Raw genomic sequence first — 16,796 nt, 5'->3', positions numbered from 1 at the left:
GACACTGTAGATACTGTAGGCACTGTAGATACTGTAAATGCTATAGACACTACATACACTGTAGATACTGTAGGCACTGTAGACACTAGACACTGTAGATTCTGTAGACACTGTAGGCACTGTAGATACTGTAAATGCTGTAGACACTACATACACTGTAGATACTGTAGGCACTGTAGACACTAGACACTGTAGATTCTGTAGACACTGTAGGCACTGTAGATACTGTAAATGCTGTAGACACTACATACACTGTAGATACCGTTGATACGGTAGACACTAGACATTGTAAATACTGTAGATTCTGTAGACACTGTAGGCACTGTAGACAGTGTAGATACTGTAGACACGAGCACTGTAGGCACTGTATACTGGGGGTTGCTTTGTTGCTTCTGGCACTAGATGTCTTGACTGTGTGCATGGCATCATGAAATCTGAAGACTACCAAAGGATTTAGGGGCACAACATAGGAACTCGTGTCAGAAATCTGCATCAGTCATGAACCTCCAGCAGGACAATGACCCAAAGCATAATTTAAAAAGCACCCAGAAATTATTTAAGACAAAGTGTTCGAGTGTTTTGAGGTGTCCAGATCAAAATGCAATAAAACACTTGTGGAGAGATCACAAAATAGCAGTTGGAGGGTATCCTTCAAATCCAAGAGAACCAGAGCATTTGTCTGAAGAAAAGTAGCCCAGAATTCCAGTAGAGAGGTGTAAGAAACTCATTCAGGGTTATAGGAAGCAATAACCGATTTTGGTTAATATTTCCAAACAGTGTGCTATCAGATATTAAGTTGAGGGTGCCAGTAATTTTGTGCAGTGCACTTCTGGAGTTTTGTGTGGAATGATATCAGATTTGACTTGTTTTTCAGCTTTTTTGTGCTGTTCCAGTATAAACCAAAGAAATCAACATGTACAGCTGTGTTCAAAATAATAGCATGGTGTTTAAAAAAGTGAGTAAAGCTCAAAATTAAAAAAAAATAATAATAATTTCACACACACAAATGCATTGAGAACACTGTACATTCTATACCAAATCAAAACACGAATTAAAATTAATCAAATGTGTTATTACTTTACAGAAAGTGTAGAAAAGGGAATATTAGGCTGTTAAAAAAAAAATAGCAGTGTCTGCATTTTTCTTTACAAACTCACACGTTTACTGTATAAACTGAAAAACGCTTGAATACTGAGCCTTCCTGTGAATCACTAAACTAAATATTTAGTTGTATAACCACTGTTTCTGAGAACTGCTTCACATCTACATTGCATGGAGTCGACCAACTTCTGGTATTCCAGCCCAGGACGATTGGACTACATTCCACAATTCCTCTGCATTTCTTGGTTTTGCCAAGCATTTTAGATGTCACCCCACAAGTTTTCTATTGGATTAAGGTCCAGAGATTGGTCTAACTACTCTGTAAAGTTAATCTTCTTGTCCTGAAACCAAGATGCTGCACGCTTACTGGTGTGTTTGGGGTCACTGTCTTGTTGAAACACCAATTTTATAGACGTTTCGTCTTCAGCACGATTGCACACAACCTCTTCAAGTATTTTGATGCATTCAAACCGATCCATGATCCTTGGTATGCAATAAATAGGCCCGACACCATAGTATGAGAAACACTCGTGTTTCATGATGCTTGCGCCACCATGCTTCACTGTCTTCACAGTGTACTGTGGCTTGAATTCAGTATTGAGTCATCTGACAAACTGTCTGCAGCCCCTAGACCCAAAAAGAACAATCTTACTTTCATCAGTACCCAAAATGTTGCACCATTTCTCTTTAGGCCAGTCGATGTGTTCTTGGGCAAATTGTAACCTCTTCAGCACATGTCATTTTTGCAGCAATGGGACTTTGTGGGGGCTTCTTGCCCATAGCTTGGCTTCACATGGGGTCTTCTAATTGTTACAGTATTCACAGGTAACTTTAGACCTTCTTTGATCTCCCTGGAGCTGATCATTGGCTGAGTCTCTATACTTCGATCCATTCAAATGGGAGTTTTCCATTTTTCTTTCACGTATTTATGGTTTTGGTTGCCATTTTATAGCATTTGAGATCATTTTAGCTGAGCAGCCTATCATTTTCTGCACTTCCTTATATGCTTTGCCCTCTCCAATCAACTTTTTAATCAAAGTACACTGTTCTTCTGAACAATGTCTGGAACAGCCCATTTCTTTGAGAGAAATGCACTATAACCAGTATGCACAACATCTGCTGCTTTCATCCTATAACAGGGGCCACCTGTTTGACACCTGTTTTTTCACAGAATGAACGACCTCACTTATTGAACTTCACACTGCTATTATTCTGAACACGCCCCTTTTTGTTAATTATTCAGTTACACAGAATCAGCAGCATACGTGTCATGACTGCTGGGTCTGTTGGTTTTTTATTACTCTACCACACCTACTAGTACATTTTTTGCCATGTAGAAATATAATTTCTACCATAAACAGTGATTGATCTAGTTAGTGATGTTGGACTGCTATTATTTTGAATACAACTGTAAGTATCAAAGCATTTGATATTGTAACAGTTTTCTGGAAGAGGTGCAGGGGTGTCAGTATTTTTGTGCACCAGATTAAGAAATGGTAATACACATGTGTGTTATGTGGCTTTTATGGCCCAGTGCAGCCCTGAAATCAGAGCCCTGTGAGTTTATAAGTTCTGGTTTCTGTCTCTGTGTTAGATTGGTATCTGGTATTCTAATAACACCCTGGTCATGAACTCCACCAGTCTGGACATCAATGTCTCTGAGACTCTGGCGAACAAGACCCTCATCATCACCACCATCCTGGTGAGGTCCAACAGCAACACATATGCAAGGGAAAGGCTTGTTTTCTGTGAGGAACATGCTTTGACCAAGGTGGCCTGCATCCATCCATCCATTCCTACCATGTGTGTGTGTGTGTGTGTGTGTGTGTGTGTAGGAGAACCCGTATGTCATGAGGAAGGTGAATTACCAGGAGCTGGAGGGCAATGATCGCTATGAGGGCTTCTGTGTTGACATGCTGCGGGAGCTGTCTGACATTCTGAAGTTCACCTACCGGATCAAACTGGTCGATGACGGTCTGTACGGAGCCCCTGAGCTCAATGGTTCCTGGACAGGCATGGTCGGGGAACTGATCAACAGAGTATGCTCTCTCTCTCCCTCTCTCTCTCTCTCTTTCTCTCTCAAAGACACACACACACACACACATTTTATTAATGTGAAATTTGCACGTGTTGTCTGCACTCATCCTTTTGGCCTTGTCCTTTTTTGCTCTCTCTCTGGAGCAGAAAGCTGATTTAGCGGTAGCTGCCTTCACCATCACCTCTGAGAGAGAGAAAGTCATCGATTTCTCGAAACCTTTCATGACTCTGGGCATCAGCATTCTCTACAGAGTTCATATAGTAAGATGTACAGATGTACAAGCACCAAACACGCAAGCCACACACACACACACACACACACACACATTGAGGGTGCTCGTAATTCAACTCACGTATTTCGGTTGAGTTGATCCATAATAAATATTCCCTCTAGTGGTGAGGAGAGGTTATGCATGCAGTAAATAACCTTTTCCCATTGATGCATGTACAGAGTGTAGATGTGTGAGGTAAACCAGCGGAGACGAGGCATTCTCCTCCTTATTGCCACACTTAGTGTTCCTGTAGTAGATCTTGTTGACCAAAGTGAAGCTAAATCAAACGATCTCTGCGTGAATGAGATAAGACAGAGTGTCTGTATCTAAATATTCTCTGCTTTCCCTGTTTGTTTGCTTGTTTGGAATGATCTGTGCACTGCTTGTTTCCCGCCAGGGCCGAAAGCCAGGCTATTTCTCGTTCCTGGATCCCTTCTCCCCAGCCATTTGGCTCTTCATGCTGCTGGCGTACCTGGCTGTCAGCTGTGTGCTTTTCCTCGCTGCCAGGTACACGCTCACTCACATACGCACAAACGCACACACAGACACACACACACACACACACACACAGGCACACACATGTACACACAAGCACATACACGCAAGCACACACACACACGCATACACAAGCACACACACATACGCACACTAATGCATACCCCCTCTCATAAAGAGCATGTTTTGATTTGTTTTTATGTATTTTGTCAACCCCAATTTACAATCCTCTGCCCATATGCACAGAGCCAGATTACAGAACCCCAGGGCACAACTTCCATTCATCCCCCAATACCCCCCCCCCACACACACACACTCACCCCACACCTCCTACATGGACTATCCTAAACCTATGAACCACTCACATATCGGACACCATTCATTCTCCAGGAGACACTGCAGTTTGTAGATTAAGTCCATATCTATGATGGAGTTATATGGAGTCACTTTGATCTGAGAAATGGAGCAAGATTTTAACTGAACAGTGAAATAGCACAACAGACAATCCTGCCGGTCTGGGAGAGCCATGGTTACAGAGCCCTGTAAGCACTGCCTTCTTATCCGTAGTCTCTATGTGGTCTCAATGTACCCACAGCCCCCTCCTGACCCATCGGCATGGCGCTACGGACGTTGGGGGGGTAGAGTACTGGGGCATGACGAGGAGCAAACGCGTGTACCCGCAGTGTGCCACCCTAAGCGTGTGTGTCTGCATCTGTGTGCCAGGTTAAGCCCGTACGAGTGGTACAACCCTAACCCGTGCCTGCGGGATCGCCGGGACCTGCTGGAGAACCAGTACACACTGGGGAACAGCCTGTGGTTTCCAGTGGGAGGCTTCATGCAGCAGGGCTCAGAAATCATGCCCAAAGCCCTGTCCACCCGCTGTGTCAGCGGAGTCTGGTTAGTGTGTGTGTGTGTGTGTGTGTGTGTGTGTGTGTGTGTGTGTGTGTGTGTGAGCACGTGCGTGAGTGCGTGTGGGTGTGTGTGTGGGTGTGAATGCGCCTGTGTGATGTAGTTCATTTTTTTGTAGTCACAGTTTCAGTAAACTGAAATTGGCTAAATTGCATGACACTACAGGTGATAATAAAGAAGTAATAACTTACTTCATTATAACTCCTTAACTTCTTCTTCCTTTTTATCCTCCCTTTTTTAAAAGCGTTTCTAATGTATGCTAATTATCTCTCTCTCTCAGGTGGGCATTCACCCTGATCATAATTTCTTCGTATACAGCAAATCTGGCTGCATTTCTGACTGTGCAAAGAATGGAGGCCCCCATCGAGTCCCCCGATGATCTGGCGGACCAAACCAATATCCAGTATGGAACTATTCACGGGGGGAGCACCATGACCTTCTTCATGGTATAAACCACATTGTCTCTCTCTCTCTCTCTCTCTCTCTCTCTCCTTCCCACACACGCTTACGAGCACACACATGCGTCCCCGCGTATACAAGCGAGGAAGTGTGTCAGCTAGTATTTTCGTTTGAGTGGGAATGTGCTTGTATGATGTGGGTAGAGTGTGTGTGGGAGAAGAAACTTCAAGAATGCGAGCTAGCCTTTATTTCCAGCTCTCACAGCAGTGTTAGCATCTCATGTGTTTTCCACTAATCAGTGCACTGCTACAGTGTGATAGGACACAACAGAGCAGTCTATCAACAATCAATTAACCTCTTCACCCGCATTAATGAAGCTGTAGCGTTCGCACAAATTATATGAATTATTAATGTGCTAACTAATTTTCTCTGGCTTTTTACTTGTGCACTACTTGCAGTAAAAAAAACAAAACAGCTTTGTGTCTCTCTTTAGATATATAGAATCCTGTTTTTTTAACCCACAGAACATGAGCCATGTGGGTGATTGATCTTAACAGCAAGCAGCAACAATAAACACATTTTCAGTGTTTTGTTCAACTTAATTATACTGTCAGTTTTTTTGCTAAGTGTATATTTATGTGTCTATTTACTTTGTGTACTTATGTGTCTATGTGCTGCTCTTTCTACCACTGCTTCTTTATGGTGTCTTTATGTTTACATGGTGGTGGCAAGTTACAGTTTAGCAATTGCCTCTGAAACATTGGGCAGGATGCACACAACGTCCTGGCACTTTCCATCCCCAGTGGGAGGACCTATAGATGGCGCTATTGCATTTCCACTTGAACCTTCAGAAGCTCTGGCTTGCGTTGGAGATGGCAGGTCTAGTGTTGATAAACAGGGTTTGATGGATAGAAGACCCAAAGCCTTCCATCTGTAGGTGCGGACAGGCTTAGAAATACTCCTCAGCTCCTGGACGTGGACCAATTTTACCAACAGCACCCATCTGCTTCCTGTTTGCCCAAAGTACAAGCGCGAGCTACACAGTCTAGCATTTTAACATGGTCAGGTGACTTTTAACTTCTGGCACTATTGCAATTCTTTTTGAATTATCGTTGTAGCAGCCAGCTAATTGTTAGCACTAGGGCATGCCTGTCATTTTAGGCCCAGTACACCACTGGACCACCCGAGCCACTGCAGGGCATTGGCAGGCAGTCAGAGCAGGGAGGTCACCCGGCTCATCTGGCCTAGTGTAGCGGTGCTTCTGCCAAGGTCCTGGGTCAGCAGCATTACTCTGCCTCCGAATGGAGGTGGGACACACCCTCTCCACCACAGACCTGGCGCACACACTACTGGTACTGTGCATGTCACTGGAAGCCACTGGTGCACGCCCGACAACACAGAATGCAAGGAAGACGAGTTTATTTGTTTCCTACATGGTGGTAATTCAAAGTGCTTTGCACAGGTGTAGAAGAATCTACATGATAAGAGTTACATTCTGAGGTTTGTTGCCTCAGCATGGTTTGATGGACATTGCTTAACAGACTTGCTTCTCCACCACTGAACAAGAACAAAGACATAAGTTTATGATTTGACCTGAGTTGGTCCTTGATGGTTCTCTTTGCAACCCTAGTCAACCTTCCCACTAACGTAACATGGTAGAGAGATGTAGGCGATTGGTGTTTTCCAATGTGACTACCATTCTTTTACCAAACTGGAGACAAAATGACAGACCCTTTTTCAATGGCAGAGTATGACAGCTAATGTCAAATTCAAACATCTGTAAGGTCATACACATTCAGGTTTTTTGGAAATTAACCCATCACTTACATGCATGTAACAATTACCTTTTCAATTCAACTATTGTCTTTTCCAGAGGGAATAGCAGTGTTATTTTTGCAGTGAAGCTCACTGGCCTGGACTCTGGGGTTGCCATGCTTCACGAGCACTGCTCTGAACATGCTGTGCTTTTGCTACTAGTGAAATCCTCTATTGACTCAAGTGAATGTACATGTAAAGTTAGTGCCATATCAAGGTCTAGCAATGCTTTATTGTAAGTGAACAAAGAAAGTCTGTTAGAATCCTTCTGCCCTGCACGGGATTATGAAAACGCTCTCACACCAGAAATGACCAACAGAGGGTCATTGTTTTCAGAAATGATGTGAGACAGCTGGGTTTCCTTATAGCGTCATGAACGAGGCCAGCATGCACTGAACATTTAACCACCACAGGATCGTTTCTTTAGTCTTGAAGAATGACTGTTTTCTCCATACAAAGAGGCAGGTAGTGACAGCCGTGGTGCCTTGAGATCCCAGGTGGGAGACATTTCCTTGCCGTTCATGTAAAGCGGGTGAAGATGGCTCATTTAGATCCAACTAAATCTGTGCTGAGTGGACAGTTACGTGATGACTCAGAGAGTCCTTTCATTTGGAAGTTACAAGCGCACACTCTGCAATGGCACATTCTCTGCATTTGGTAATACATCCCAGTTTCAGCCCGCCCTGCTCCAAGAACTGCCCAGTTCCAATTTTCTCCAGCTAAGTAGGGGCTTGTGGTCCGTAATGGCTTGGACAGGCATTCCTGCAGGTATTGCGTGGAGCACAGGAAGCAGGCGGTTACCTATCAGGCATAAGTCGCCTATCGGGCATAAGTCCTGCAAGGCCACAAGCAGATGGAACTTGTCTTGTCCAACAGCTGGTAACTGTAGGAGAAGATAACTGACACAACACCTGGACTGGTGGTAACTGTTAGACACTTGAGACCAACCACACACTTTAAGTTACAGTAACACTGATGAATCTTCAGGAATCGTCAGTTGTAATATTTTGATTGAAACTGATGTTAGATTTTTGTAGCATGGTTGTTGCTGAACAAAGGTTTTTTTCCCCCTTTTGAACAGTTAGCTCTGCCGTTCAGTTCTGTTCTCCACCAATCACAGATCACTAATCTGATTTAACACAAATTGTTATTAATTATCCAGTAATGAATAATTCATGAATAATATAATAGCACATAATTACTTGTTGAATAGTCATTAATTAGCATTAAATAATTCAACTTTAAACGTGTATTTAGCACAATTGATTAGGATTGGTGAAGCACTTGGTACTTGTTTGTTTTTAATTTGAAAACCAATTTATGGAAAACCAGTTAAAGGACAACCAATTTGATAATGCTTAAGTACTTTTTACTAAGCTAATAACTACTTAAGCATTAATGAGCCATCAAACATTTAGTTATGACACTGGTTCAAAATTGGTACAAAATCATTACACCATCAATGTAGTAACAAAGTAGTGAAAAGAAATGAAATACTTCTATAGTAAGACTCCATTACTTACTTTTAACAATAAACACTTAACTATTCATTAAGAAACCATAATGTTACATATAAATCAAATGTGTCATTTATTGAAAAATCATGTGAAAAATCAAGTTAAATGAAATCAAATTTTGTTTTCAAATCTACAGTGTATAAATGTACATGGGGTGTACTTCTCCTCTCCTCTCCTTTCCTTACCTCACCTCACCTTACCTCACCTCTCGTTTTAAGGGATTTTTTGGAAGGAATTTGTTAAGCCTCTGACCCTGCCTTTCAGAACTCCCGCTACCAGACGTACCAGCGCATGTGGAACTACATGCACTCCAAGCAGCCCAGCGTGTTCGTGAAGAGCACAGAGGAGGGCATTGCTCGCGTGCTCAACTCCAAGTACGCCTTCCTGCTGGAGAGCACCATGAACGAGTACCACCGCAGCCTCAACTGCAACCTCACGCAGATAGGAGGTCTACTGGACACCAAGGGCTACGGCATCGGCATGCCCCTGGGTGAGAGGGCCGGGAGGGAGGGCCATGCCCCTGGGTGAGAGGGCCGGGAGGGAGGGCCATGCCCCTGGGTGAGAGGGCCAGGGAGGGAGGGCCATGCCCCTGGGTGAGAGGGCCGGGAGGGAGGGCCATGCCCCTGGGTGAGAGGGCCAGGGAGGGAGGGCCATGCCCCTGGGTGAGAGGGCCGGGAGGGAGGGCCATGCTCCTGGGTGAGAGGGCCAGGGAGGGAGGGCCATGCCCCTGGGTGAGAGGGCCGGGAGGGAGGGCCATGCCCCTGGGTGAGAGGGCCAGGGAGGGAGGGCCATGCCCCTGGGTGAGAGGGCCGGGAGGGAGGGCCATGCCCCTGGGTGAGAGGGCCAGGGAGGGAGGGCCATGCCCCTGGGTGAGAGGGCCAGGGAGGGAGGGCCATGCCCCTGGGTGAGAGGGCCAGGGAGGGAGGGCCATGCCCCTGGGTGAGAGGGCCAGGGAGGGAGGGCCATGCTCCTGGGTGAGAGGGCCAGGGAGGGAGGGCCATGCCCCTGGGTGAGAGGACCGAGGAGGCGGGTAGGGAGGACCATGTGGAGGGGTTAATGACACCTGGGCCAGTGCACTCCCTCATGTACCAGCATGGATGGAATGAGACAGCAAAGCACTTTTGTAAGTCACCCAGGACTTATGAGTGTGTGTGTGTGTGTGTGTGTGTGTGTGTGCGCGTGTGTGTGTGTGTGTGCGCGTATGTATATATATATATATATATAGTTAATTTTGAATATTTTCTATATTTTAGAAAAACAGTGAGGGTATCAAAACCATGAAAAAACACAGATGTAATTATTCTGTGTTAAATAAGTACCAATGACTCTCTTAAATTTTAGTTTCTTCAAATTCGCCATCCTTTATAGTGATGAGAACTATGCAGAATCTTGGTGTTCTCTTAATCAGCTTCATGAGGCAACAACCTGTGATGTCTTCTAGAAATTCTCATGCATGCTGAGTACTTGCAGGGTGAGGGATTACATTTCTGAATGAAAACTATTTGCTAAGGGAGCATTTCAAATTAAAATTTTATTTGATATTTTTTATGTTATTTTTATTTTGTTTTTTAATGTTATTTTCATGTTATTATTTTGAAATTTCGATTCGTACGTAGGATAATTTAAGATGAAAACATTAGATTACAATGTGTAACAATCTGAGCACAAACAGAGACGGAGTAGTATGGTGAATGCAGTTTAACAGAGAACACGGGTAATCCACATTAGTAATCCAAAGAACATGAACATAAACCAAGGTTGTAAATCCAGAAAAGCAGTCAGCGAAGCAAAGCAAACAGACTGGGAACAGGCGAGGAGAGTAATCCAATTAACCAGATGAAACAGTGATGATAACAAACGGCTCAGAAACGTACTTACTTTGTGAAGTTACTTTGTGAAGACTGAATACAAACACAGGGTTTACAAAGACTAATGAGAACTAACGAGACACAGGTGAAGGCAATAACAGGTAAAGGAACTATGGAGGGAACCAGAAGAAACCAAAACAAGGAAACACAAGGAAACAAAACCAGGAAGTAAATAAACATAGTGGCGTTGCTGTGGGAACCACGTGTGTGTGTGTGTGTGCGTGTGTGTGTGTGTGTGTGTATATCTTTAAGACTTTAAGACTTTTTCTAATCATAAAGTATGGGGAAATGTTCCAGGGTAAAAAATAAGGAAGGAGAACACAAAATGGCAATGGCACAGTCATGTCTGTCTCATATGACAGGTTTCTGTCTCTTTCCCTTTCTCTCTCTCTCTCTCTCTCACTCTCTCTCTCTCTTTCTCCCTCTCCCTCCCTCTCACTCACTCTCTCTCTCTCTCTCTCTCTCTCTCTCTCTCACTCTCTCTCTCTCTCTTTCTCCCTCTCCCTCCCTCTCACTCGCTCTCTCTCTCTCTCTCTCTCTCTCTCACTCTCTCTCTCTCTCTTTCTCCCTCTCCCTCCCTCTCACTCTCTCTCTCTCTCTCTCTCGCCCCCCCCCCCCCCCCATCTCTCCCCCCTCAGGCTCTCCTTTTCGTGATGAGATCAGTCTGGCTATCTTGCAGCTTCAGGAGAACAACAGGCTGGAGATTCTAAAGCGGAGGTGGTGGGAGGCGGGCCAGTGCCCCAAAGAGGAGGATCACCGAGCTAAAGGCAAGAGCCCCCCCCCTTCTGCATCCCGCAGAGCTCCCGTCTAGCCTGCGCTCTACGGGCTTATCTGCACTGCAGGTCACTGTGCAGCTCTGTCAGACAGCAGTTTCTGTGCAATGCAATTAAGTCTGTACGTTTTCTCGAATAATGCTGCTGGCAGATGTCAGCAGGTACTTCGGTGAGCGTTAGGGATTCTGTATGTGCCTGTGTGTTTAGTACTCTGTGTGCGTGTGTGTTTTGTATGCTGCGTGTGTGTTCTGTAGGCCTAGGCATGGAGAACATTGGCGGGATATTCGTAGTTCTGATCTGTGGGTTGATCATTGCCGTGTTTGTGGCAGTGATGGAGTTCGTGTGGTCCACTCGACGCTCGGCTGAAACAGATGAGGTGCAGCCTAGGCACTCCCTCTCTCCCTCCCTCACACACACACACACACACACACACACACACACACACACACACACACACACACACACACACACACACACAGATACACACACAAACGCACACACCACCCCAAAAACCCCCCGTGGTACTGTCCCACCATGTGTACTGTACGTTATTGACTTTGTTCAGCATGTGGTGACTATTTATGGCTTTTTAATACTCCAGGTTCCTTCCCAAGAGCTAGTGCAGATATGACCTAAAGTGGAGTTGACACCAGCCCATATGCTCGTATGTTGTAGTGAGAGCCATGATCATGCTCTCTGCCTCTCTGTCTCTCTCAGGTGTCTGTGTGTCAGGAGATGTTGACCGAGTTCCGGAATGCGGTGTCCTGTAAGAAGAGCTCCCGTCTACGCCGTCGCCGGCCCCTCTCCAGCTCTTTGGCCCTGCGCCACCCGACCCGCATCACGCTGGGGGCCCCACGGCCCCTGCGGCTAGTCAGAGAGATGCGCCTCAGTAACGGAAAGCTCTACAGCGGGGCGGGGCCCTTAACAGGAGGCTCTGGGGCTGGGTCAGGCCCCTCGGAGCTGGGCCCCGGGCCCCAGCGCCTCCTGGAGGACCCTCTGGGGGCCAGCAGCACACCTGCGGGGCCCCTAGGCCCGCCTGCAGTGACCGTGCCTCTGCCGCGGGGCTGCACTCATGTGCGCATTTGCCAGGAGTGCCGGCGCATCCAGAGCCTCCGCACGACCGCGTGCTCCCGCGTGCCACCCTCCGCCTCGCCCCTCCCACGCCTGGCCCCGCCCCCGCCACACTCGTCCTCCAATACAGACAGTGAGGGGGGCCGGGGGCCGAGCCCGTGTAGGATAGGCCACTCCCCACCCCCCCCGAGAGGTTGCACACTCCCTGCCCCTCCGAGCAGTACGAGCACAGACCTGCTGGGCGAGCAGGACTGAAAGAGAGAGGGAGAGAGGGAGAGAGGGAGAGAGGGAGTGGATGAAGGGAGGTACGCCCAGATTTGGTTGGGGGGGGCGGGGGGGCAGCAAAGTATTCTGCCGTTACTGCTCTCCTCGCCGTTCGTGGCAACGGAAAATAACAGAAGAAACTGAATGCTTCCCCCAACACCTTTCACTTGCGTTCGCATTCGCCATTTTGAACTTGCGCTCCTGATGATGTCATAGAAACCCTCTGATAAGGTGAAAAGCATCTCATACAAAGAACCAAAATGGTGGCGTGTTGACCTCCTCACACTGTAGGGGGAATGGGAGGCTGAAGTCCAATCAGTAGCACAGAGATACTTCACCTCCACGTAAGCTCCTCCCGTCGCCCCGTGGCACAAACACTCCCTCCAGCGGAACTTCCCAGTTTCTCCGGAATGACAGTGCACACCTTCAGTGGAGGAACCTCTAAGCTGTGTCAAATGTACAGCAATCGAACAAACTGACACTCCACATAGACTGAAACAATCCACATGGACTGGGTCATCCTCGCCTTTTTCTGTATGACGTTTATTATTATTATTGTTATTATTTTTCTTTGTCGGTTGATTCCCCAGGTCTAACTTTGGCCCAGCTAAAATGAAGATATCAATTTATGGGCCTGAACACACTCAACGTGAAGTGTGCTGTGCTGATGCTGTTTCCTGCTCCGGTAGATCCTGCAGTAACTGATGGGGTGCACTTCTGACAGAATTGACACCTCGGCAATTCAAACATCTATTTCATGTCTGTTTTCTAGAACAGTTTAAATGATAGTTTGCTTTGTTTCAGCCCAGCGCACTGTTGTGCTACACCTTAATTGGAGTGAATGTTCCAGTGTTTGTGGGGAGTCACAGGGCAGTCCATTTTACCAAACATCTAATACGTGTCAGTGCAAAACACAAGGACAATGGTGTTTGTCTTTGTTACACAGTTGTTGGTGTGTGATTGCTTCATTCATTACTCAAATGATCTTGCCATTCCTCGACTTGGGTGTTCTTGTTGTCAGCTGACTTGGAAAGGAGCCCTAGTAAACTCCTACTGACAACTGGTAGCATATAAAACATTAATTTAAACACAACAGTAGCATGAGGGAACATGCCGATCTTATGGTAAACGTTTCATAGCACATGATATTGCAGTGTATTTACCGTCTGTGTGTGAGCTCCAGGTGAAAGACTGATGCTGTTGACCCTTTACGATGAAGTGCAGTAGAGTGTCACATTAAACTTATACTTCCTACCACTCATCACAGTCAGTCAATGTTTTTGCTCGCCTGGTGAAACACGAGACGTATGGATACGGAAAGCCAAGCCCAGATGCCGAGTGAGCGTAGCGTATCCCGGCCTTGGGTGCGGAGAAGTGAAAACAGTAAGACCATTTGCTGTGCTGACATACTAATAAAGGCAAGAACAAAGTCCTGCGTATATAGAAACATCAAATGAGTCCAGATGCACAATACCACACACCGCTATTAATGCAGGCAGCAAGCCCACATGAGCACACGGCCGCTGATCTTCCACATTCATACGGAGGTGTTTCAAATGACAAAAACTGGTTGGTTTAGATGTGGTGACTTGACACGCACGCACGCACGTGCTATTTTAACATATTTATTTTCCCCTGTCATCTTAACTTGTCAAACTGACTCAGTGTAAGACTTAATGCCAGGCTAAGGAAAACAAAGATATCATACATTCCTAAAGAGGTCAAAGGGGAATCAAACCATTTTCTTTGTTTTATATTTCTTTGCTCTTTTTGTGTTAGTTTTCAAATTTCTATACTACTGTACAATGGGTTATGAAAAAGATGGTCATGAATATTAATATGATTATATTGTTGTTATTATAAGTATTCCTACTGAAGTGCAGGAGTCATTTGGGGTGTGTGAGGGGTCAAGGGTTAAGCATAGGGCTGAGGGCTCTATTACAGAGTGTCCACCTGATGTTGAAGCGACAAACAGATTTCTTTGGAATAAAGAATACCAATCAATCTGTCTTTAATGAGTTTTATATCTTCTTTGGGTGTTTACGAGAGACTCTGTCTATAGTTTTCACAGTACAGGATCTGGGCACAGAGCAACAGGTTTGAAATTCTGTTCACTGTCATATTGTATGTATCTGGGTGTTTGGTTTCTTATGATATGTATCTGCTGCTTACACCTAGTCATAGTTATGTCATGGTGATGTCAAAGCTGTTACACCAAAAGTAGCTGCATCAGGCCCCCAAAGGCATGTCGGGTGGCACTCTTCAGACCGCAAAGACATGGCTGGCTGTCCTACAGAAACGGTATGTACTCCATTATGGGCTATTTCACCTCCTCCTCACCTGACCTTTTTGCTGAGCGAAAGCCATTTATCTTCAAATATGTATCTGTCATGTGCATTTCAGACCAAGAGGTTGTTTATGCATGTATAAGGTAGCTTAGCCGTCTGTTCTCTCAGAATATAAACGTTTGTCAGCCACATGCTACAGTGACCTACAGCGTTTTTATTTGTAAATATGATATAGTGTTTATTGTAGCTGGGTGGTACAAATATAGAGAGTACAAATATATGGAGTACAGTTTTTTAAAAGAAATATATTGGCCTTTTAGGAATGAAGTTGTAACAGCCATTACAAATGTGGCTAATTCTCTGGCAGAAGTTTGTCGCCCCCCTCTGGTCATTTAGAGTCTCCTGTCTGGAAGAGCTGCACCCGGATATCTGCGCTGTTATTATCGGCCGAGTCGTGATAAGCTAATATACGAGGTGAGTGTACTTGTAAGCTCATCTTTAACTTACTGCTTTGTCAGGAACTTATAAAACCTCTGGATCTGACAAGCTGTAAAATGGTTAGAATAACAGGAAATCTGCATACAGTTCAGAAGGCTTGAAATAAAACCATCACTTTTTGTTTTAGGACGAATTTCAATCAATGCTGTAAAATCTATAATGAAAACAATGAACATTAAAAGAATGTATGATTGGAGATCAGATCACCTCATTAAAGTTGTCTGCAGAATAAGGTCTCAACTAACATGTACAAATACTAAAGTTATGTGGCATATCCTCTGGTAAACTTTGCTTTTCCATATGATAAAATGTGGTTTACCCTCTGGTAAAATACATTATATGCTTTGGTAAAGTACAGTATAAACCTCTGATGAAACAGAGTATACACCTCTGGTAAAATACAACATAAACCACTGTTAAAATAAATTATACACCTCTGGTAAAATACAGTGTAAACCTCTGGTAAAATACAATATACAATCTGGTAAAATGTTATATGCCCAATGATAAGATTAACAGAAGCATACTGAAGAGGCACCTTAGACCCTTATAGAACTATTGTAGAGTTTGTACTCTTTAATTAGTAGCTTTTGTAGAGTCATGGTTTCTATTTATTTTAGTGAAATAGCAAATCCTTATGACCTTAATTCATTTGAAGTGTGAAGTAGTTGGAAGAGGAACACTCAGTAAGGACAACTGTCAGTGGAGGCGTTTGTTATAAACCCGGGTTGCATCCAAGCAACGGCTATCTTCCCTGCTTCAAAACAACAATGGCATCACTGTTCGTAACTAAAACTATAGCTTATATATCTACTATGCCCGGATACTGGGACTTGTACAAGGTAGAAACCATGACTCAATACAAATCAAACTTTTCCTGAACAAAACTTTTCAGCCTAGAGCAAAGTAAGTGATAAGCAAATTAACTAATAACCTTTTATCAATGTATTCATAACCTCATTTAATGTTTTAGGTTAAGATATATTTCTGTCTTAATGGAAGTGTTGGAGGCATCGTTACAGTTTGTTGGTAATGGGATCTTGAACATTTTCTATGCTTTGATGTTGACCAATGAATTAAGGACCATTTTACAGGCTTACTCCACTATGCCAAAAACATAACTTCAACATGTAATGTCTTATGCAGCAAGATTTTTTTCATAAAGATCATACTTAATACTAAATAAAATAAAACTTGGCTTGATTCATTCTCAACTGTATTTTTTATATGCCGGCAGTGGCCCTGTGATTACAACTGACCTGAGTAAAAGGTGAAGGCTACAGGGTTTAGGGTTCAGGGTTGAGAGTAGGGAAGAGAGAGTAAGAACACTTCCCATCAAATTAATGAACATAAAAAACTTGTTCAGGTCGAGGCCCACTCCGGCCACCAGAGGGAGGCCTCGAGTCAACCACACTACTAATCAGGCTTGATGCCCAACAGCTGGGCTAGATCTATAAATGCCCAGTGACCCAGTCATTCAGTGTTGGGT

The 16,796-nt window shown here is 44.7% G+C and overlaps 1 protein-coding gene across 3 annotated transcripts in view; it reads left to right on the top strand.

The window, feature by feature from the left end:
* The window catches only part of grik5 (glutamate receptor, ionotropic, kainate 5), a 53,797-nt gene extending 41,240 nt beyond the window's left edge, over positions 1-12,557 (top strand). For all 3 annotated transcript variants that reach the window (XM_027019461.2, XM_035531015.1, XM_035531017.1), the window contains exons 13-22: positions 2,696-2,803; positions 2,937-3,140; positions 3,286-3,399; positions 3,808-3,917; positions 4,629-4,802; positions 5,095-5,260; positions 8,810-9,035; positions 11,052-11,180; positions 11,441-11,562; positions 11,904-12,557. In XM_027019461.2, the coding sequence (XP_026875262.2) occupies positions 2,696-2,803; positions 2,937-3,140; positions 3,286-3,399; positions 3,808-3,917; positions 4,629-4,802; positions 5,095-5,260; positions 8,810-9,035; positions 11,052-11,180; positions 11,441-11,562; positions 11,904-12,512 (1,962 nt within the window). In that variant the 3' untranslated portion in view covers positions 12,513-12,557. The remainder of the gene's footprint in view (positions 1-2,695; positions 2,804-2,936; positions 3,141-3,285; positions 3,400-3,807; positions 3,918-4,628; positions 4,803-5,094; positions 5,261-8,809; positions 9,036-11,051; positions 11,181-11,440; positions 11,563-11,903) is intronic.
* The last annotated feature ends 4,239 nt before the right edge of the window (positions 12,558-16,796 follow it).

This window comes from Electrophorus electricus, chromosome 10 (assembly GCF_013358815.1).
Source record: "Electrophorus electricus isolate fEleEle1 chromosome 10, fEleEle1.pri, whole genome shotgun sequence".
In the NCBI taxonomy this organism is placed as follows: domain Eukaryota; kingdom Metazoa; phylum Chordata; class Actinopteri; order Gymnotiformes; family Gymnotidae; genus Electrophorus; species Electrophorus electricus.
This window is presented reverse-complemented; position numbering and strand designations above follow the sequence as displayed.